This window comes from Crocuta crocuta, unplaced genomic scaffold (genome assembly GCF_008692635.1).
Source record: "Crocuta crocuta isolate KB4526 unplaced genomic scaffold, BGI_CrCroc_1.0 scaffold457, whole genome shotgun sequence".
Taxonomy (NCBI): Eukaryota; Metazoa; Chordata; class Mammalia; order Carnivora; family Hyaenidae; genus Crocuta; species Crocuta crocuta.
In genome coordinates this window covers 3,657,513-3,681,364 of record NW_027531318.1, presented here as the reverse complement: position 1 = coordinate 3,681,364, position 23,852 = coordinate 3,657,513, and the positions used below count along the sequence as shown (strand labels likewise).

Below are 23,852 nucleotides of genomic sequence, written 5' to 3'. Positions count from 1 at the left end.
TTAAGAAAGTGGTCCAGTTTCCTTCTTTTGCATGTTGCTGTCCAGTTTTCCCAAGACCATTTGTTAAAGAGACTGTCTTTTTTCCATTAGAAATTCATTTCTGCTTTGTTGAAGCTTAGTTGACGATATAGTGGTAGGTCCATTTATGTGTTTTCTGTTCTGTTCCATTGATCTATGTGTCTGTTTTTGTTCCAGTACCATGCTGTCTTGATCACTAGAGCTTTGTAATATAATTTAAAGTCTGGAATTGTGATGCCTCTAGCTTTTATTTTCTTTTTTCAAAATTGCTTTGACTATTCGGGGTCCTTTGTGGTTGCATACAAACTTTGGATTATTTGTTCTAGCTCTGCAAAGAAAGCTGGTGTTCTTTTGACAGGGATTGCATAAGAATGTGGATTTCTTTGGGTAGTATAAACATTTTAACAATATTTGTTCTTCCAATACATGAGCTTTGAATGTTTCTCCATTTCTTTCTGGTATCCTCAATTTCTTTCATACATCTTCTACAGTTTTCATAGTTACAGGTATTTCGCCTCTTAGGTGATGTTTATTCCTAGGTATCTTATGGGTTTGATGCAATTGTAAATGGGATCAATTCCTTGAATTGTCTTTCTGCTCCTTCATTATTGGTATATGTTTCTGTATTGCATATAGAAATGCAACAGATTTCTATACATTGACTTTGTATCCTGTGACATTATTGATTTCATATATCAGTTCTAGCAATTTTTCTAGTGGAGTCTTTTTGATTTCTATATAGAATATCATGTCATCTGCAAATAGTGAAAGTTTGACTTCTTCCTTGCTAACTTGGATGCCTTATATTTCTTTTTCTTGTCTGATTTTTGAGGCTACAGCTTCCAGTACTATGTTAAAGAACAATGATGAGAATGGATATCGCAGTCTTATTTCTAACCATACAGGAAAAGCTATCAGTTTGTCTCTGGGCTGATACTAGCCGTAGATCTTCCATATATGGTCTTTATTATGTCCAGTTATATTTCCTCTATCCCTTCTTTGTTGAGGCTTCTAATCAAGGCTGGAAGCTATATTTTGTCAAATACTTTTTCTGCATTTTTGAGAGTATCATGATTCTTATCCTTTCTTTTATTATTTTGGTGTACCACGTTGATTGATTTGCAAATATTGAGCCACCTCTGTAGCTGATGAATAAATCCCACTTGATCATGGTAAATAAATCTTTTAATGTACTGTTGGTTTTGATTTGCTAGTATTGTTTAGAATTTTTGCATCTATGTTCATCAAGAATATTGGCCTGTAATTCTTTTTTAGTGAGGTCTTTGTCTGGTTTTGGAATCAAAATAATACTTCATAAAATGAGTTTAATATTTTTCCTTCCATTTCTATTTTTTTGCAACAGTTTAAGAATAATAGATATAAACTTGTCTTTAAATATTGGTAGAATTCCCCTGTGAAGACTTTTGGCCCTGGACTTTTGGTTGTTGGGAAATTTTTGATTACTGATTCAGTATTTTTGCTGATTATTGGTCTGTTCAAATTTTCTATTTCTTACTGTTTTAGTTTTGGTAGTTTATATGTTTCTAGGAATTTGTGCATTTCTTCCAGATTACCCAATTTATTGGCATATAGTTTTTCATAATATTCTCTTATAACTATATTTCTGTGGTGTTGGTTGTGATTTTTTCTCTCATTTGTGATTTTTATTTGAGTCTTTTCTCCTTTTTTTTTTTTTTGGTAAATCTGGCTAGGGTTATTGTTAATTTTATTAATTCTTTCAAAGAGCCAGCTCCTGGTTTCCTTGATCTGTTCTACTGTTTTGCCATTTTGTTTGTTTCTGTTCATCTATTTAATCTGTAATCGTTATTATTTCCCTTCTTCTACTGACCTTAGGCTTCATTTGTTGTAGCTTTTCTAGCTCATTTAGGTGTAAGATTAGGTTGTATATTTGAGATTTTTCTTGCTTCTTGCAGTTAGCCTATATTGCTATATACTTCCTTCTTATGACTACTTTTCCTGCATCCCAAAGGTTTTAGACCATCATATTTTCATTTTCATTTGTTTCTATGTATTTTTTTTATTTCTTCTTTAATTTCCTGATTGGCCCCTTCATTCTTTAATAGGATGTTCTTTAACTTCCATGAGTTGTGATCTTTCCAACTCTTTCATAGAGCCATAGTTGGAAAATATATATTATATAATCTCAGACATTTTTTACTTGTTTATGCCTAATTTGTGACACAGAATGTGATATGTTCTAGAGAAAGTCCCATGTGCACTCAAAAAGAATGTATATTCTTCTGCTTTAGGATAAAATGTTCTGATTATATCTTTTAAATCCATTTGGCCTAGTGTATCATTCATAGTCACTGTTTTCTTATTGATTTTTTTTTTGTTTAGATGATCTTTCCATTGATGTTAGTGGGATGTTAAAGTCTCCTACTTTTATTCTATTATTATCAATGAGTTCCTTTATGTTTTTATTAATTGTTTCATATACGTGGGTTCTCCAAAGTTGGGGGGCATAAATATTTGCAATTGTTAGATCTTTTTTGGATAGAACCCTTTATTATGATACAGTGTCCCTCTTTATCTCTTACTACAGTCTTTGGCTTAAAATCTAGTTTGTCTGATATAAGTATGGCTGCTCAGGCTTTCTTTTGATGTACATTAGCATGCTAAATTATTTTCTAGCCCTTCACTTTGAATCTGCAGGTGTCTTCAGGTGTAAAATGAGTCTCTTGTAGGCAGCATATAGATGGGTTTTGCTTTTTTGTTTTCATTTTTTTAATCCATTCTGACATTCTATGTCTTTTGATTGGAGCATCTGTTCCATTTACATTCAAAGTAATTATTGATAGACGTAAATTTAGTGTCATTGTATTATTGTCAAGTAATTGCTATTGGAGATTTTTCTGTTGCTTTCTAGTCTTTGTTGCTTTTGGTTTTTCTTTTCACTCAAAGAATACCTATTAATGTTTCTTGCAGGGCCAGTTTAGTGGTCACAAACTCCTTTAGTTTGTTTTTGTCTGAGAGATGTTTCATCTCTCCATCTATTCTGAATGACAGCCTTGCCAGGTAAAATATTCTGGCTCCAGATTTTTCCCTTTCAGCACATTGAATATTTCCTGCCACTCCCTTCTTGCGTGCCATGTTTCTGTGGAAAGATCTTTTGCTAACCTTATTTACTTCCCTTGTAAGAAGGGACTTCTTTTGTCCTGTTGCTTTTAGGATTTTTTTCTTTATATTTTGCAACTTTATGATATGTCTTGGAGTTGACTTGCTTTTGTTGATTTTGATGGGAGTTCTCTGTGCCTCCCAGATTTGTATGTCTGTTTCTTTCCCCAGATTAGGGATAAATTTCAGCTATAAATTTCTCAAATAAGCCATCTGCTGTCTTTTACTTCTCTTCTTCTGGGACCTATATGATATGAATGTTATTGTGTTTTATGGAGTAACTGAGTTTTCTAAATCTACATTCATGATCCAATATTTTTCTTTCCCTCTTTTTTTAGCTTTATTTCTCTATAATTTTATCTTCTATATTACTTATTCCTTCCTCTCCTTCTTCATCCTTGTGGTCATTACATCTAGTCATTTTTGAATCTTGCTTATTGTATTTTCATTTTTACACTAATTTTTAGGCTTTTTCTCTTTGTGGCAAGATACTCTCTGGTGTCTTCTATGATTTTCTGAAGTCCAGCTATTATCCTTATTATTGTTGCTTTAAATTCTGGATCATGCATATTATTTATATCTATTTGTATTAGATCCCTGGACATGACCATTTCTTGTTCTTTCTTTTGAGATGAATTCCTCCATCTTTGCCTTTTGTCTAGGTGCCTGTCTTCTTCTTTGTGTTAGGAAAGCCTGTTATGTTTCCTGCTCTGGAAAGTAGTGGCTTTATGAAGAAGAGGTCTTTTAGTGTCCAGGTCCTGGCACTTTAGAGGGTGTCTCTGGTGTATGCTATGTGCACTTTGCTGCTTTGTTTTGGTTGTTCTTTTTCTCAGGTCATTCCAATGCAGTTTCTACTTGCCTTCAGTGGGGAGAGTGTGGACCTTGGCCAGAGTAGTGAGTTCTTAATAGTTGTACTCCGGTCTGCTTGTTAAAGAGACCTACTGCTTTTTCCACTAGAGCTGAAGCTTTGTAGAACTGTCTAGTCAGTGAGCCTGTTGGAGAGGGGGTTGTGCTGGTCTTCTGGGGGAGGGCTCCACTGCCCTTGTTATCAGGTACAGTTGCCCACAAAAAGTAGCACATGCAGAGTGCAGGGGGTGGAGCTTGATGTAAATGGTTTAGGCTGTCACTGTTGGTTCTGTGTTGTTTACTGAAGTTAGTGTATGCTAATGGGTGGGATAGGTAATGGCACCACTAGCTCCTCAGTCCCCAGAGAGGGAAGTTGGCATCCTTGAGAAGCCCTCCAGAAGATCAATATTCCCTGGTGTGTCACAGGCACCACTCAAATTGCTCCTTTCAACTTGTCTGAGTCTGTGCCATCTGCCCTCCTGGCAGACCCTTGGGGTCTATCCCATACAGGTTGGCAGAGTTTTTAAACTCCAAACTTTATGGATCTGTCATGGTGGGGACCTGTGCTGTTCCTCTGGGGGAAGGTCTCACCACTCTGGGATTGCTTAAATTTGTCCCAGAAGGACAGCTGCACCAAAGTGCCAGGGGTATGGAGTTTGAAGTAAATCACAGCAAAAAGCCAGTGTGCAGGTTAGCCACCCTCAACAGCTGTCTCTGCACCTATGGTGAGCGTAGGGGAGGTAAAGGGTGTCCACTGGCTCTTTTGGCCCTGGAGAGGCAATGCTACCTCTTCTAGATGTGCTAGATGTTCTAGTTTGTTTTAGCTTTGAGAGGAATGCTGGTACAATTTTGATTGAGATTGCATTGAATGTGTAGATTGCTTTGGGTAGTAATGACATTTTAACAATATTTATTCTTCGCATCCATGAGCATGGAATGTTTTTCCATTTCTTTTTTTAAAAATTTTTTTTAATGTTTATTTATTTTGAGACAGAGAGAGACAGAGCATAAACAGGGGAGGAGCAGAGAGAGGGAGACACAGAATCTGAAGCAGGCTCCAGGCTCTGAGCTGTCCGCACAGAGCCTGACATGGGGCTCGAACTCACAAACCGTGAGATCATGACCTGAGCTGAAGTCAGCTGCTTAACCAACTGAGCCACACAGGCGCCCCTGTTTTTCCATTTCTTTGTGTCTTCTTCAATTTCCTTCATAAGTTTTCTATAATTTTCATCATACAGATCTTTTACATCTTGGGTTAGGTTTATTCCTAGGTATTTTCTGGTGTTTGTGCAATTGTGAATGGGATCAGTTTCTTGATTTCTCTTTCTGTTGCTTCATTATTGGTGTATAAAAATGCAATTAACCATCCCCTGCTTACGCTGTTCCTCTCTCTCTCAGAAATAAATTAAACATTAAAAAAATAGAAAAGGACAGATACCATATGTTTGCACGTATAGATGGATTAGGAGGAACTTAATAGAGGACCATGGGGGAGAAGAAGAGTAAAAATAGTTGGGGAGTAGGAGGAAGGCAAACCATGAGAGACTCTTGAATACTGAGAACAAATTGAGGGCTGATGGGGGTGAGGAAGAGGGGAGGAGGGGTGATGGGCATGGAGGAGGGCACTTTTTGGGATGAGCATTGAGCGTTATATGGAAACCAACTTGACAATAAATTATGAAAGAAAAAAAAACTTGAAAGAAAGAAACAGCAAGAAAATAACAATATGGAAACAAGAACTTACTTATCAATAACTACTTTACACACAAATGGACTAAAATATCCAATCAAAAAGCAGAGAGTAGATGAATGGATTGTTACAAATCTATCAATATGCTGCCTACACGAGACTCACTTTAGCTTTAAAGATACTCATCAGCCCCAAAGTAAATTAATGGAAAACACCACACAAATGTCAAGTAGAAGAAATCAGGACAGGAGTGGCAACATTTATATCAAATAAAATAGACTGTCAATTGATATTGATCCAAATAGACAAAGAAGGTCAGTGAATAGTGAGAAAAGGGTCATTTTAGAAAGAAGATATAATAATAATAAATATACATGTGCACACCCTTATACTAAAGCAAATATTAACAAAAATCTCATAGGGAGAAATAAATAGAAGTACAATAATAATAATGGGCTTCAATACCTTACTTTCAACATTGGATAGATAAAAAAATAAGGACTTAAATAACACTGTAGACCAAATACACGTAACACATATATACAGAACATTCCACATAAAAGCAACAGAATACACATTATTCTTAAGAACACAGGAAGCATTCTCCAGGATAGATCATATGTTGGACTACAAACTTAAGAAGATTGAAATTGTATCAAATATTTTTATGACCAGAATAGTATGAAAGTAACAACAAATAATGGAGAAAGTGGAAAAATTTACAAGTATATGAATATTAGGCTGCACACTCTTGAATAACCAATTAAAAGGTAAATCAGAAAGCATCGAGACAAATGAAAATGAAAAACAACATACAGAAATTTATGAGTTGCAAATGTCTATATTAAGAGAAACGAAAGATCTAAAATGAATAATCTAACTTTATTCCACAAGGAATTAGAAAAAAAAGAATGTTTGAAGCCCCAAATTAGCAGAAGGAAGGAAATAATAAAAATAAAAGCACAAATAAATGAAATAGAAACTAGAAAGACAGTAGAAAAATCAATAAAACAAAGAGTTGGATTTTTTAAAACATAAAGTAAATTGACAAACTTTTAGCTGGACTAACCAAGAAAAAAAAAGAAAGAACTCATGTACAAAATTATGACTGAAAAAGGAAACATTAGACCAGGAGAATACAGAATACTGGTTATCAATCCTCAGGGAATAGGGTACTGTTCGCCAGTTACTAAACCCAGTGGGGAGAACTGCAAACAGTTTTCCGCTTGTCATTTGGTATGAGAGTTGCTAATGAAAACACAATGCAGTCAAGCACTGAATGGAACATCACTTTACATATATAAAGAGCAAGATTAGCTTCAGTAGTGTGTCTCAGTATTCCATGGTCAGTGAATCTTCTCCAGTGGCTGATGGCAAGCAGTTTTCCTATGTACATTTCTCCTATGCCTCAGTAGAAGGAACTGTCCCATCTGGGCAGAGGACAGACAAAGCACTGGAATTGTCCAGGTTCCACATGACCTACAATCTCTAAAGACATATTGATCATTTACTGCATGCAGAAAAAGGAAAGATAGTTTTCACACAATGTGGTAAGCCTGGCACAGTTTGTATGGACACTTTCTCTCTTGGTAAGAAATGTCCCAAACCCAAGACTCATTCTTTTTTTTTTTTTTAATATGTGTATTTTTAATTCAAGTATAATTATCATACAATGTTATATTAGTTTTAGGTGTACAATAAAATGGTTCAACAATTCTATATTTTCTATTCACTGCTCATCACAATTAGTGTACTCTTAATCCTCTTCAACAGTTTCATGCACCTGCCCACCCCTCCCCAAGGCAACCACAGTTTGTTGACTATGTTTAAGAGTCTGATTTTTATTTATCTCCTTTTTCTTTACTTGCATGTTTTGTTTCTTAAAATCCACATATGAGTGAAATCAGTTGGTATTTGTCTTTGACTGACTTATTTCACTTAGTAACCTCTAGATCCATCCACATTGTTGCAAATGGCAAGATTTCATTCCTTTTATAGCTGAGCAATATTCCAGTGTGTGTGTGTGTGTGTGTGTGTGTGTGTGTGTGTGTGTGTATACCATCTCTTTATCCATTCATCATTTGATGCACAGTTGGGTTACTTCCATATTTTGGATATTGCAAATAATGCTACAATAAACATAGGGGTGCACAAATGCCCAATAGTGGTTGTCAGGGAACTGAGAGTAGGAGAAATGGGGAAATGTTGGTCAAAGAGATTACAAACTTTATTTTATAAGATTAATAAGTTATTGGGATACAATATACAGCATGGTGACTATAGGTAAAAAACTGTACTATATATTTGAAAATGCCTAAGTACATCTTTAATGTTCTCACTATAAATTAATATATTTTATTTATATTATATATTTTATGTATTAAAAACTAAACAATACATATTTATATATATACTTATTACATATACTTGTTTATATATATACCAAAATATATCTATTTCATTCATATATATAAGGTGATAGACATGTTAGCCTTATTGTGGTATTCAGTTCGCAATATATGAGTTTATCAAATTATTGTAAACCTTAAACTTATATAATTTTATATATCAATTATATCTCTATAAAGTTGGGGAAATTTAAATGGATTGTATGTTTAAGTTTTATAAATGATATTTTACCTTAAGATAATCTTCCATCATCTCTTTTGAGAACTATTAATATAATAACTATATTATAGATGTCCTACCTTGTATTTGGGAATGAATCCTACTAGATGATGCCATGCTGTTATTTTAATAATTCTCAATTCTATTTCCTTACTTGTTAATTTAAGATTTTTGCATTTATATTCTAAATCAGTACGGTGTGATGTAGCAATCACTAGCCACCTGTGGATATTGAGCACTTGAAATGCAAGTAGTATGAATTGAGATATACTGTAAGTTTATAATTCATACTAGTATTTGAAGACCTACTATGAAAATAATTACTTAAAGCATCTCATCAATTATATTTTTATTACATGTTGAAATGATATTTTGAATCTATTAGTTTAAATAAAACATTACTGAAAATGATTTTATTTGTTTCTTTTATTTTTAATGATGCTATTATTACCTTTAATTATATATGTGACTTGCATTATATTTCATTGCACTATATTTCTGTGTCGTATTTTTATTTCACTTATGCCAATTATGTCTATATCAATGTTAATACTCTTGCAGTGAATATTTTGACTGTAAAAACATCCCTTTTTATGTGCTTTGGCATAGGATGTAATTCTTTAAGAATTATTAGAGAATTCTACACATCAAAATATGTGGGCCTGGAACTTTTGAAAAGGTTACCTTAATTGTGAATTTTAATTTTTAATTGTTCTTTCCACTTTTTCTGGTGTATTTTGCTCATTGCTATTTTTTTGAAAGTGCTGATTTCCTCAAGATATTTGATCTTATTTTCCTGTTACTAGATGATAGATATATTGGTAGATAAATAATGATGTTTAACAAAGAAATATAACCTAGCAGTTGGCTCATAAATTCTATCCATATGTTAGAATTAATTCTTTTCTAAAATTAGGTAATTCTCTTGTGACAATAGCTGATGATTTCCTTTGTCCTACAAACATGCATAAAACTTTTACATTGCTTGGAAATAGTTTACGATCTTGGAATTCCTTCCAAATATCTACATTTCTGGATTCCCTTGAGAATGTTGATGACCCAGAAACACCAGGCCTGCATTTGTAACAACCAATTGGAGTAATAGCTTTTTATTTTTAATAAGTGTATCCTCCTTATTTCACTTCCGTTATTCATGCCACTCCAAACATCACCAGTTCATTTCACTCACATTACATGCTCAAGCCTGGTAGACATTTTAGTCTACGAGCTGGAGAATAGGTTTTGGAATCTAAAAGAGCAAAATTCATTTCAAGCTTTTGCACTTGAGAATGTGAACTTCCAAAATATTCATAATCTCTCCCAGCTCTACTTTTCTTATCTATTAAATGGGAATAAAATACCTACTACCTAGAATTATTGTGAAGATTAAAGGAGATAATATTTGAAAAATGCTTAATATAATATCTGGCACATGGTAGCTATTTAATAAGGTTTTAAAAATTATTAGACATATTTGTATTTAATTGGATAGTGTATGTTAAATTGTGAAGTAAATAAGGTTAAGGGATGTACTTGTGATGAACACTGGGTTTGTATGTAAGTGTTGAATCACTAAATTGTACACCTGAAACTAATATTACACTGTATGTTAACTAACTGGAATTTAAGTAAAACCCTTAAAAAATAAGGCTAGGGACACCTCAGGTGCCTTAGTTGGTTAAGGGTCCAACTCTTAATTTCAGCTCAGCTAATGATCTCTCAGGGTCGAGTTCAAGCCCCAATCAGGTTCTGCACTGACAGCACAGAGCCTGCTTGAGATTCTCTCTCTCCCTCTCTCTTTGCCCCTCCCCTGCTCATGCTAAAAATAAACAACCAAACTTAAAAATAAGGCTAAAAACTATATGGTAAAATATTTTTAATTAATTTCATGTGCTATAATTTTACTGTAAACAAAATTTTAGTTTTAAATCACCTAATCTGGCAATCTTATTATTTCAGTTAAAAATGAAGTAACCTCAGAACTTCCAGATACAGCAGATCTTCCACCAATGAATCCATCAATTAGTGATCTAATACTTCAATTAGGTTTAAACAAAGTCATAGGTAAGTAGAGATTTATGATGTTTGGGCAAGTAAAACACAATCTAAGGGTTAAAGTATTTCAGGGGCGCCTGGGTGGCTCAGTCCGTTAAGCATCTGACTTCAGCTCAGGTCATGATCTCACAGTTTGTGAGTTCGAGCCCCACATCGGGCTCTGTGCTGACAGCTCAGAGCCTGGAGCCTGCTTCAGATCCTTTGTCTCCCTCTCTCTCTGCCCCTTCCCTACTCATGTTTGGTTTCTCTCTGTCTCAATATTAAATAAACATAAAAAATAAAGTATTTCAGCTCTAGTTCTTTTGTTAAAACAAAGTAAGAAATTCAAATGTAGGGCAGCCTTTCTCAGTTTAAAAATAACTTAATCAATTAATCTATATATCAGTTAATATTTATCTTTAAGTGAGTGTGTGCTCATTAATCCACCAAACAAGCTTTCATTAGGTAATGTTTAATAGTTTTCCTTTGCTGTTTATAAAACAAAAATATATAGGATTCTCCCTACATTGTGAATTTTCATAACAAACTAGTTATTATATGATCAGTTTCTTAGAGAATATAGTTTTCATTTCTTATATCATCTTTTGTAATAACAAGATGGAATAAGAAAAATGGAGCTTTCACAAGATAGGCAATATGGCTGCTTTTTGATCTACGTATCATAAAGTTGGGACTTTTTTTTTGAAGTTGAGTCTTTTCACTTATTTATAGTCCTGTAATTTTATTATTTATTTATTCATTTTTAATTTACATCCAAGTTAGTTAGAATATAGTATAACAATGATTTCGGGAGTAGATTCCTTAATGCCCCTTACCCATTTAGCCCGTCCCCCCTCCCACAACCCCTCCAGCAACCCTCTGTTCTCTATATTTAAGGGTCTCTTATGTTTTGTCCCCCTCCCTGTTTTTATATTATTTTTTCTTTCCTTCCCTTATGTTCATCTGTTTTGTATCTTAAATTCCTCATATAAGTAAAGTCATATGATACTTGTCTCTCTCCAACTCACTAATTTCATTAGCATGATACCCTCTAGTTCCATCCACGTAATTGCAAATGGCAAGATTTCATTGTTTTTGATTGCTGAGTAATACTCCATTGTGTGTGTGTGTGTGTGTGTGTGTGTGTGTGTGTATTTGATGAATGTATTCAAATCCTACATTTGAATACATTCATCTGTCGATGGACGTTTGAGTTCTTTCCATACTTTGGCTGTTGTCAATACACCTGCAATAAATATCTGGGCGCATATGCCCTTTTGAATTAGCATTTTTGCATAAAATAAAAGTCCCAAAACAGATCACAGGCACTAATATCTGTGACAGGTGTTGTAGCAATTTTTTTTCTAGATGTGTCTCCTGAGGCAAGGGAAACAAAAGCAAAAATGAACTATTGGGGCCTCATCAAGATAAAAAGCTTCTGCACAGTGAAGGAAACAATCAGTAAAACTAAAAGGCTATCAATGGAATGGGAGAAGATATTTCCAAATGACATATCAGATAAAGCATTAGTCTCCAAAATCTATAAAGAATTTATCAAACTCAACACCCAAAAAACAAATAATCCAATGAAGAAATGGGCAAAAGACATAGACACTTTTCCCAAGAAGACATTCAGATGGCTAACATACAGAAGGAAACATGCTCAACACCAATCATCATCAGAAATATATGAATCAAAATCATGATGAGATACCACCTTAAACCTGTCAGAATGGCTAAAAATAACAATACAGGAAACAACAGATGTTGGCAAGGATGTGGAGAAAGGGGAACCCTCTTACACTGTTGGTGGCAGTGTAAACTGGTACAGCCACTTTGGAAAACAGTACCTAGGTTCTTCAAAAAGTGAAAATAGAACTACTCTATGACCTAAGGATTGCACTACTAGGTATTTACCCAAAGGATACAAAAATACTGATTTGAAGGGAAACATGTACCCCAATGTTTATAGCAGCATTATCAATAGCCAAACTATGGAAAGACCTCAAATGTCTATTGACTGATAAATGGATAAAGATGTGGTGTGTGTGTGTGTGTGTGTACTTTGTGTGGATGAAACTAGAATGTATTATGCTAAGCAAAATAAGTCAGAAAAAGACAAATACCAAATTATTTCATTCATATGTTGAATTTAAGAAACAAACAGATGAACAAATGTGAAGGAGGGGGAAAGAGAGAGAAACAAACCATAGGACAATAGACAACAATAGACAACAACTGAGGATTGATTGAGGGAGGTATGGGGGATGGTCTAAATGGGTGATGGGTATTAAGGAATACAGATGTTATGATGAACACTAGGAGTTATTTGTAAGTAATGAATCACTTAATTCTAGTCCTTGAAACCAATATTTGAAAATAAAAGAAATTGCAATGGCATTTTTTACAAAAATATTTAAAAACTACAGTAAAATTTTCATAGACCACAAAGGACTGCAAATAGCTAAAGAAATCTTGAGTGTAACAAGCAAGGCTAGAGACATCACATAGTATGATTTCAAGCTATATCACAAAGATATGGTAATCAGTACAATATGTTGTTGACATAAAAGTAGGTAAATAATTTCATGGAACAGAATACAGAACACAGAAATAAACCCACTTATATATCATCAACTGATTTTTTACAGAGACGCCAAAAATGTACAATGGGAAAATGATAATTTCTTCAATAGTGTTGGGAAAACTGGGTGTTTTTATGCAAAATAATGATCACCTATTTACATAATACACAAAATCAACTCAAATGGATTAAGGACTTAAATCCTAAAACCATTATACTCATGGTATTGAGAGGAAAACATAGGAGGACATCTCCTTAATGTTACTCTAAGCAATATTTTTTTTTTATTTGACATCAAAAGCACAAGCACAAAAGAAGAAAGTAGGAGAACATCAAACTAAAACACTTTTGTATAGCAAAAGGAACAATCACAAAATGAAGAGGCAATCTACAGAATAGGAGAAAATATTTCTAAACTACATATCTGATAAGAGGTTAATATCCAAAATATATAATGAACTTCTATAACTTAATGGTAAAATCACCAACAGTTCATTCACAATCACAATAATTTAAGTATTTGAACAGATATTTTCCCAAAAAAGACATACAGATGCCCAACAGACACATGAAAATATGCTCAACATCATTAATCATCAGGGAAATATAAATCAAAATCACAATGAATTATCAGCTCACACTTTTTGGAATGGCTATTTATAAGAAAACAAGGGATAAGTATTGGTGAGAATGTGAAAAAAATACAACTCTTATACACTGTTGATTGTAATATAAATTTGTGCTATTATGGAAAGTAATATGAAGGTTGTTAAAAAAAATTTACAAATGGACCTACCCTAGTCTAGTAGTCACACACCTGGGTTTATATCCAAAATAAATGAAATTATCTCAAAGGAACATTTGTACACCTTTATTTATAGTGGCACTATTTACATAGCCAAGATGGAAATAACTGAAGTGTCCACCATCCATTGATGACTGAAGGATGAATAGATAATGAATAATAAATATATATGTAGATATCCATATGTGTATTTCTATATCTATATATACACACATATGTATATACATATATATCTATATCTAACATACATACGCATAGATATATATAATTTTGCCCTAAAAAAGAAGGAAATACTGCCTCTTGCAAACATGTGGATAAACCTGGGGAATGATTGGTCAAAGGATTCAAACTTTTACTTATTAGGTAAATAAATTCTGAGGATTTAATGTATGCATGGTGTTTACATCTAATAATCCTGTATTGCTTATGTGATATTTGCTAAGAGAGTAGATACAAACACTCTCACTAAAAATAAAGGGAGGTAGGGAGAGAGGGAAAGAGGGATGGGGGAAGAAGAGAGAAGGAAGGAAGGAAGGAAGGAAAGAAGGAAGGAAAAAGGAAAGAAAGAAAAAGAAAAAGGGGAGGGGAGGGAGGGAGGAAGGAAGGAAGAAAAAGTCACTATGTGAGGTCATAGATGTGTTAAGTTGATTGTGGGAACCATTTTACAGTGTATACAAATATCAAATCATTGTGCTGTACACTTTAATTATAATTTTATTTGTTAATTACACTTCAATTAAGGTGGAACAATGGAAATGTCATAAAGGCATGGAGAAAAATATGAGTAACTATATTAGTGTCAGAAGAAGCAGACTTAAGAAAAAAAGAAAAAGCAGACTTCAAGGCAAAAAAAATTACCAGGGATAAATAGAAGTATTATGTAATAATAAAAGAACCAATTCTCCAAGAATATATAATAATCCCTCGTGTGTATATGCCAAAATGCATAGGCAAAACTGATAGAACTATAAGGATAAATAAATGCATCCGTTACTATAGTTGGAGACTTCACTCCTCTATCAGAAATGAATATAACCAACAGGCAAAAAAAAAAAAAAAATCAATAATAACATAGGTGAGCTCAACAACACCATCAACTGCATCTAATCGATATCTATTTGAATACCCATCCAACAATAGGAGAATGCACATTGCTCTCAAGCTCACAAGCGGTATTCACAAAGATAAACCACGTTTTAAGATAGAAATCAGATGTTAAAAATTTGTCTAAAATAGAAATCACACAAATCACGCTCTCAGCTCATAATGGAATTTAAACTGGAAATCAGTAATACGCAGAGTGCTGGAAAATCTCAAAATATTTGAAGATGAAACAATATACCTGTAAAGTACATGCTCGAAGAAGTATCAATATAAAATTTAAAAATATGAACTAAGTGAAAACTAAAATATTGCTTATTAAAATCTGTGTGATAAAACAATGAAAGGAGTGCTTAGAAGGAAATTTATAGCATTGAATGCATATATTAGAAAATAAGAAACTAAAAAATCAATAATCTCCCCTTCCCCCATAGGAAATTAGAGAGGAGCAGAAAAATTGTGATGAGTTTGGACTTCTTTAAAATTAATGCTTACATTTTGTGAAAGACATTTTTAAGAGAATTAAAAGGAATTCTACATTTTGATAGAAAATATTTGCAAAGCACCTATCTCATATAAAGAATTTGTGTTGAAAATATATAAAAATAATTAAACATTTTCAAAAATCCTATTTTTATGGGGCGCCTGGGTGGCTCAGTCGGTTAAGTGTCTGACTTTGGCTTAGATCATGATCTCACGGTTCATGGGTTCGAACCCCGCGTCGGGCTCTGTTATGACAGCTAGCTCAGAGCCTGGAGCCTGCTTCAGGTTCTGTGTCTCCCTCTCCTTCTGAGCCTCCCCTGCTCACACTGTCTCTCTCTCTCAAAAATTAAAAATTAAAAAAAAATTTAATCCTATTTTAAAACTCTGAAAAGATCCGAACAGCCACCTCTTCAAAGAAGACAGAAAATTGCAAGTATGCATAATGAAATCATCATATGTCATTGGGAAATTGCAAATAAAAACAATAAGATACCTAATGAGATACACCTATGAGAATGGCTAAACCAAAAACTGACAACACAAAAATGCAATAAAGGATGTGGAATACAGGAATGCCCATTTATTGTTCTTGAGGATGCAAAATGCTATACTCACTTTGGAAGACATTTTTACATTTTTATAAAGGTCAACATTATCTTACCATACAATCCAGTAATTATGCTTCTAAATATTTACCCAAATGAATTGAAATCTTATGTCCAGGCAATAACCTGCACATTTATAGCAGGATTATCTATAAATGCCCCACTTTGGAAGCAACAGAGATGTTTCCATTAGGTGAATGGGTTAACAACCTGTGGTACATTTATATAATGGTATGTTGTTCAACAATAATAAGAATTGGGCTATCAAGCCATAGAAAGACATGGCAGGAACTTGAGGGTTCATTGCTAAGTGACAGAAGCCAGCTTGGAAAAGCTGTATGATTTCAACTATATTCTACTATGGAAAAGGCAAAACTATACAGATAGTTAAAATTTCAGGAGCTGCCAGGGGTTCAGATTGAGGAATAATGAAGAGTTGGAGCACAAGGAATCTTCAGGGTGTTGAAGCTATTTTGTATAATATAGCAGTGGACAGATGACATTATATATTTGTCAATATCCATAGAATTCTACAGTGAAAAGAGTAACTAACATAAACCATGAATATTGTTAGTAATTCATCAACATTTGTTCGGCAATTGCAACAAATAAATGATCTAATATAGCATGTTAATAATGGGAAATTGTGTGTGAGGGGAAAGAAGTATTTGGGAACTCTGTACTTTCTGTGTAACTTCTCTGAAACCCTAAATTGCTCTAGAAAAAAACTTAAAAATTTTTGAAAGGATACAAAAATACTAATTTGAAGGAATACACATACTCTGATGTTTACAGCAACATTATCTACAATAAATGAAAATAGTCTAATGTCTATCGACTGATGGATTAAGATGTGATACATATAAAAATATAAATATATATACATATATAACAAAGAATAAAATCTTACCATTTGCAATGACATTGGTGGACCTAGAATGTAGAGGCAAACGTGATAAACACTACACTACAGAAACATGGCCGATGGAGCTAGAGTGTGTTATGCTGAGCAAAATAAATCAGAGAAAGATAAATCCATATGATTACATTCATATGTAGACTTAAGAAACAAAACAAATGAACGTAAAGAAAAAGAGAAGCAAACCAAGAAACAGACTCTTGGGTCACCTGAGTGGCTCAGTTGGTTAAACCTCCGACTTCAGCTCAAGTCATGATCTCACTGTTCATGGGTTCGAGCCCTGCATCAGGCTCTATGCTGACAGCTAGCCTGGAGCCTGCTTCAGATTCTGTGTCTTCTCTCTCTCTGCCCTTCCCCCACTAGTACTCTGTTTCTCTCTGTCTCTCAAAAAATAAATAAACATTAAAAAAATAAAAAGAAACAGACTTAACTATAAAGAACAAACTGATGGTTACCACAGGGGAGGTGAGTGGGGGGATGGGTTAAATAGGTGATGAGAATTAAGGAGTGCACTTGTGATGATCACTGCGTGTTGTATGTAAGTGGTGAATTACTAAATTTTATACCTGAAACTAATATTACATTGTATGTTAACTAGGATTTAAGTAAAAACTTAGAAAAAGTAATCCAGAAATGACTTTTATAAAATTGATAAGGTGATTCTAAAATTTATATAGAAGTGCATAGGGCCAAGTTAGAAAACCTTAACAAAAAAGAATATATTTAAAGGTCAGAAAATTCTTATTTCCAGTATTATTATAAAAATACAAGTCTTTTTGTACTGTACTGTAATACTGGTACAATGATAGACGAATGGAATAAATTATTGTCAGGAACAAACTAAAATGTGTTAATGACAAATGATAACCGTATAACAAAAGTAAAAGAATATTCTTTCCAGAATAGTTCTATTCAAATGCTTATTGTAAAACAATGGGCCTTCTAAAAATGCTATAGGAAAATGTTCTTATCTTTTGATTAGAGATCTTTTTTTGCTTTTTTAAAAATAGTTTATTGTCAAGTTGGTTTCCATATAACACCCAGTGCTCATCCCAACAAGTGCCCTCCTCCATGCCCATCACCCCCGTTCCCATCTCCCCCACCCCCTCAGCCCTCAGCTTGTTCTCCGCATTCAAGAGTCTCTCATGATTTGCCTCCCCACCTCTCAACTATTTTTCCCCTTCTCCCGTTTCATCCTGTTAACTTCCTCTTAATCCACCTATATGTGCAAACATATGGTATTTGTCCTTCTCTACTTGACTTATTTCACTCAGCATAACACCCTCTAGTTCCATCCATGTTGCTACACATGGCCAGATTTCATTCTTTCTCATTGCCATGTAGTATTCCATTGTATAAATATACCAGATCTTCTTGATCCATTCATCAGTTGATGGACACTTATGTTCTTTCCATGTTTTGGCTATTGTTGATAGTGCTGCTATGAATGTCAGGTCCATGTATTCCTTTGAAACAGTATTTTTGTATCCTTTGGGTATATACCTAGTAGTGTAATTGCTGGATCATAGGGTAGTTCTATTTTGACTCTTTGAGGAACCTGTTTTTCAGAGTCACTACACCAATTTGCATTCCCAACATTGTAAGAAGGTTCTCCTTTTTCCACATCTTCACCAACATTTGTTGTTTCCTGTGCTATTAATTTTAACCATTCTACAGATGTGAAGTAACATCTCATTGAACTTTTGATTCGTATTTCTCTGATGGTGCATGATGCTGAGCATCTTTTCATGTATCAGCCATCTGGATGTTTTCTTTGGAAAAATGACTATTCATATTTTCTGCCCACTTTTCAACTGGGTTATTTGCTTTTCAGGTGTTGATTTTTCTAAATTCTTTACATATTTTGGATACTAACCCTTTGTCATATATGTTATTTGCAAATATCTACTCCCATTCATAGGTTGATTTTTAGTTTTGTTGATTGTTTCCTTCACTGTGCAGAAACTTTTTATCTTGATGAAGTCCCAATAGTTTATTTTAGCATTTGTTTCCCTTGTCTCAGGAGATGTATCTAGTAAGAGTTTGCTATGGCCGATGTCAAATAGATTACTGTCTGTGTTCTCCTGGAGGATTTTGATGGTTTCCGTCTCACATTTAAGTCTCTCATCCATGTTGAATTTATTTTTGTGTGTGGTACAAGAAAGTGATCCAGTTTCATTCTCCTGTATGTTGCTGTCCAGTTTTCCCAATACCATATGTTGAAGAGATTGTCTTTTTCCCATTGGATATTTATTCCCTCTTTGTTGACCATTAGTCAGCCTTATAGTTGTGGGTTTCTTTGTTTTCTGTTCTCTTCCATTGATTTATATGTCTGGTTTTTTTTAATTTCATGTTTTTTATTTATTTATTTCTGAGAGAGAGAGAGAAAGAGAGCATGAGCAGGGGAGGTCAGAGGGAGAGGGAGATACAGAATCTGAAGCAGGCTCCAGGCTCTGAGCCAGCTGTCAGCACAGAGCCCGACGCGGGGCTTGAACCCACAAACCATGTGATCATGACCTGAGCCGAAGTCGGATACTTAACTGACTGAGCCACCCAGGCACCCCAATTATATGTCTGTTTTTGTGCCAATACCATCCTGTCTTCATCACTACAGCTTTGCAGTATAGCTTGAAGTCTGGAATTGTCTCCAGCTTTGCTTTTCTTTTTCAAGATTGCTTTGGCTTTTCAGGGTCGTTTGTGGTTCCATACAAATTTTAGGACTGTTCTAGTTCTGTGAAAAATGCTGGTGGTATTTGATAGAGAGTGCATTAAATGTGTAGATTTGCTTTGAGTAGTATAGACATTTTAACAACGTTTGTTCTTCCAATCTTTGAGCATGGAATGTTTTCCTTTGCATCACTTTCAATTTATTTCATCCATGTTTTATAGTTTTCAGAGTACAGATCTTTTAATAAAAGAAATGGAAATAATCATATGATTCAGTAGATGCGGAAAAAGCATTTGACAATGTAAGCATCCATTCTTTATTTAAACATCTTTTTAATGTTTATTCACTTTTTTGAGAGAGAGAGAGAGAGGTAGAGAGGAGACACAGAGAGACAGATAGTGAGCAGGGGAGGTGCAGAGAGAGAGGGAGACAAAGAATCTGAAACAGGCTCCAGGATTTGAGCTGTCAGCACAGAGTCAAACCCATGAACCATGAGATCATCTGAAGTCAGATGTTTAACTGAATGAGCCACCCAGATGCCCCTGTACAGCATCTATTCTTGATGAAAAACCTCAGCAAAGCATGGAGAGAGGGAACATACCTCAACATAATAAAATCCATATACAAAAGACCCACAGTTAATATCATCCTCAATGGGGAAAATCTGAGAACTTTTCCTCTATGGTCAGGAACTAGTTAGGGATGTCCACTCTTACTACTGTTATTTAACATAGTACTGGAAGTCCTAGATTCAACAATCAGATAGCAGAAAGAAACAAAAGTCCTGCAACTTGGCAGAGAAGAAGTCAAACTTTCAATATTTGCAGATTGTATGGTACTCTATGTAGAAAACCCAAAAAGTTTTTCTACCAAAAAGTTGCTAGAACTGATAAATGAATTCAGTAAAGTCACGGGATACAAAACCAATGTACAGAAATGTGTTGCATTTTCATACACCAGTAATGAAGAAGTAGAAACAGAAATAAAGGTATTGATCCCATTTACAATTGTACCAAAACCATAAGATACCTAGGAATAAACCTAACCAAAAAGGTAAAAGATCTGTACTCTGTTGCATAGTTTTTAAAAATAACTCAGTGTACTCCCAGCACAGTAGGATAAAAAAAAATAATTTGGAAAGTGGGAAGATACAACAAGGGAGAAAAATATGACTCTAGGTTATTTCTCCAGCACATAACTTTTAATGTATTGGTATATTTTGATTGCCAAGATCACAGTGCAACCTTAACTATTTATTGACTCAGCCATTTTTCCAAAGAAAGACTTCCATCCAGGTGATTACTTCGTGATAGGTTTCCAAATTTAGGTATGCTGTTAGAACCAACTTCACAAAAGTTTAGACCCTGAAGTTGACCTTGCGTGATAATTCCTAAGTATTCTTTTTCAGTATAACTCTCCTTTAGCCATGTTCATATATTTTTCCTGTAATTGGATCTAGTTGTAGTTTTTAAATCAAGTAAAAGTTTCAGATCACATAAACACTCAAATGAAAAGAGACCAAGTCTCAATCCTGGTATTTCTGCAAATTTAACCATTTCCTCCTCCCCAGCAATAATGTCTTCATGCTAAAGGAACCTGGGAAACCACTTTTCCTCCCCTCATTTTACAAAATATCTTGTTATTCATTTCCATTACAGATGCCTGCTTTTTTTTTTTTTTTTTACAATTAAATAACATAAAGAGGGCATAAAATATTTTTGACTAAGTCAAAGAATTTCTATTCGCTGGTAATTTTCTGTGACAATGGAGGCTGTGGTTTGTAATGTAACCTGTGAGAAAAAAAAAGTGTTATGTTCCACATCACTAGGTATGTCCCTACAACATGATTGTGATTTTAAGATAAACTTGAAAGCTATGTTATTATCATAAACTAAGGATATTTTAATTTAGCATAAGTAGAATTTCCTTTCCTTTAGGAAAAGGCACTGGTTAAAAGATTATGATATGTAAGTTTGTGCATCAATTTTGTCATTATCTAGATACACAATATATGGAGACTTAATGATTGCTAATATCCCTTCCAACAATGAGGCTTACTAATTCTACAATACAAATATTTTATTATAATGCCTATTATTTAATAACAAGTAAATAGTTCTCCATTAGTATGGTTACTTTATGAAGTGTTTTGATATTCTTATTTGTATAGAAACTGATATAGAACACCTGAAAAATCCCACTGAAAGACGTATATTGGTGAAGGAAAAGAAGATACAAGTACAGAATCTCCCTGGTAAGAACAAGAGTTTTGCAAGCCTAATATTTCTGTTTTTAAAAAACTTCTTCAGAGTTTAATGAAGATTGGGTCTAAATGACATGAGTAGCTGTATGTTATTACTATCCAGATAAAGTCTTCATAAATATTCTCACAATTCATTATACTCTGGTGTTTACTAGAAATAAAAAGTGAGCTAGATACTAGTTTTAGAACTCATCCATTTAGAAACTGGACCATAAAAAAATGCTATAGTGACCTTACAATATGATTGGTGAAAGTATGTCCAATAATATACTATACGTCATGAATATAATAGCAACAATAATTTAAGATAGTTAATTCATTAGTTACCATTTCCCTTTATTTGATGGAAATGTCAGGCATATTTATGGTATATCAGCTGTAATGGTACATTGACTGTGTTACATAGTTTGGAGATTATGCTACTGCCTTTACTCATGTCACAGTGATAAACACACTGCCATTGCCTTCTAGTGTTATACCAAAGAGGCAGACAGCTTAACAGATAGATATAGATATAGATATAGATATAGATATAGATATATATGACTGTATATATATATACAGTCAAAGAGAGCCCTGTTAAAATCACTGTAATCTGAAGGTGACAGTGTGCACATGTCCAAAGGCTATGTCCTTTGAGAATAACGATGAAGGGAAAGATATCATTTTGAAAAAGACAGCATGGAAATCCAGTAGTTGAAAAATACAGAAACTAAAATTTTAAAATTCACTAGAATTTCTCAGTAAATTTATGCTGTCAGAAGAAAGAATGGGCAGGGCACCTGGATAGCTCAGATGGTTAAGCGTCCTACTTTGGCTCAGGTTGTGATCTTACAGTTCATGAGTTCAAGCCCTGCTTGGGCTCTGTGCTGTCATCACAGAGCTTGGAGCCTGCTTCAGATTTGTGTCTCCCACAGTAGTGCTGAGGCCAAAGTACTTTGAATTATAAGAGTCCAGGCTACAGAGGGACAAAGTCGTCTCCATATGTGTCCATATGTGTCACTCATATGTGGATCTTGAGAAACTTAAGACCATGAAGGAAGAGAAGAGGGAAAAATAGCTACAAACAGAGAGGGAAGGAGGCAAACCATAAGAGACTCTTAAATACAGAGAACAATCTGAGGGTTGATTGGGGAGTTGGGGGAGAGGGGGAAATGGGTGATGGGCATTGAGGAGGGCACTTGTTGGGATAGGCACTGGGTATGGTATATAAGCGATGAACCACGGGAATCTACCCCCCTCCAAAAAAGAGCACAGTTTACATGCTATGTTAGCCAATTTGACAATAAATTATATTAAAAAATAAAACAACAATTAAAACTGAAATTAACAATAAAAGTTTAAGGTAGAAAATACTATCCATACANTTCTATAGGGCACAAAGTTTTATAAATAATGAGACATTTTTATAATAAATGAATATATTTTTATATTTATATTTATGTGTGGAAAGAGAATAGGAATTTAGAGTTATATACAGAACTCTATATCAAAAATATGTTGTAACGTTTCTAAATCGCACTGGAATTTAATGCTATAAATCTTAAGTAGATTCTACAACTGTGCTGACAGTTAACACAATTTTAAGAATATTTTGATAACCATTAATTAAACATTTAAAATGGGCAAATTGTACACTATATGTATATTTAAAAAATAACTCAAGAAATTCCAAGCCGTTTAGGATTTTTTTAAAAAAAACTTAAAGCAATGGAATGATATTGTGAAGGAGGAAAATTGTAACTCTTAATGTATCATAAATTTCTCCACCACTTACCTTTTATTCTCCTACTGTTTAACCTAATTTATACTCAGAGACTAAAATCATTCCTTCCCTGCTTATATAAGAATCTCTTGCTTTCTCAATTCATGTGAATCAGTTATTCTAATTACATCTGTTAGAGAAAGACCTATAGGTCTGCTAATATTCTCCAGTTATGTGATGCTAATGCTCGTATTACTTCCACAAATGTCATTACTTAAGTATTTAAAACCTGTTCTGACCGGGGCGCCTGGGTGGCTTAGTCGGTTAAGCGTCCGACTTTCGCTTAGGTCATGATCTCGCGGTTT

General features: G+C 34.0%; 1 protein-coding gene across 1 annotated transcript in view; it reads left to right on the top strand.

Annotated features, from left to right (window-relative positions):
• The window catches only part of LOC144238035 (uncharacterized), a 78,187-nt gene that overhangs the window by 29,368 nt on the left and 24,967 nt on the right, over positions 1-23,852 (top strand). Inside the window, exons 7-8 of the mRNA XM_077771781.1 lie at positions 10,280-10,384; positions 21,690-21,773. Of these exons, the coding sequence (XP_077627907.1) occupies positions 10,280-10,384; positions 21,690-21,773 (189 nt within the window). The remainder of the gene's footprint in view (positions 1-10,279; positions 10,385-21,689; positions 21,774-23,852) is intronic.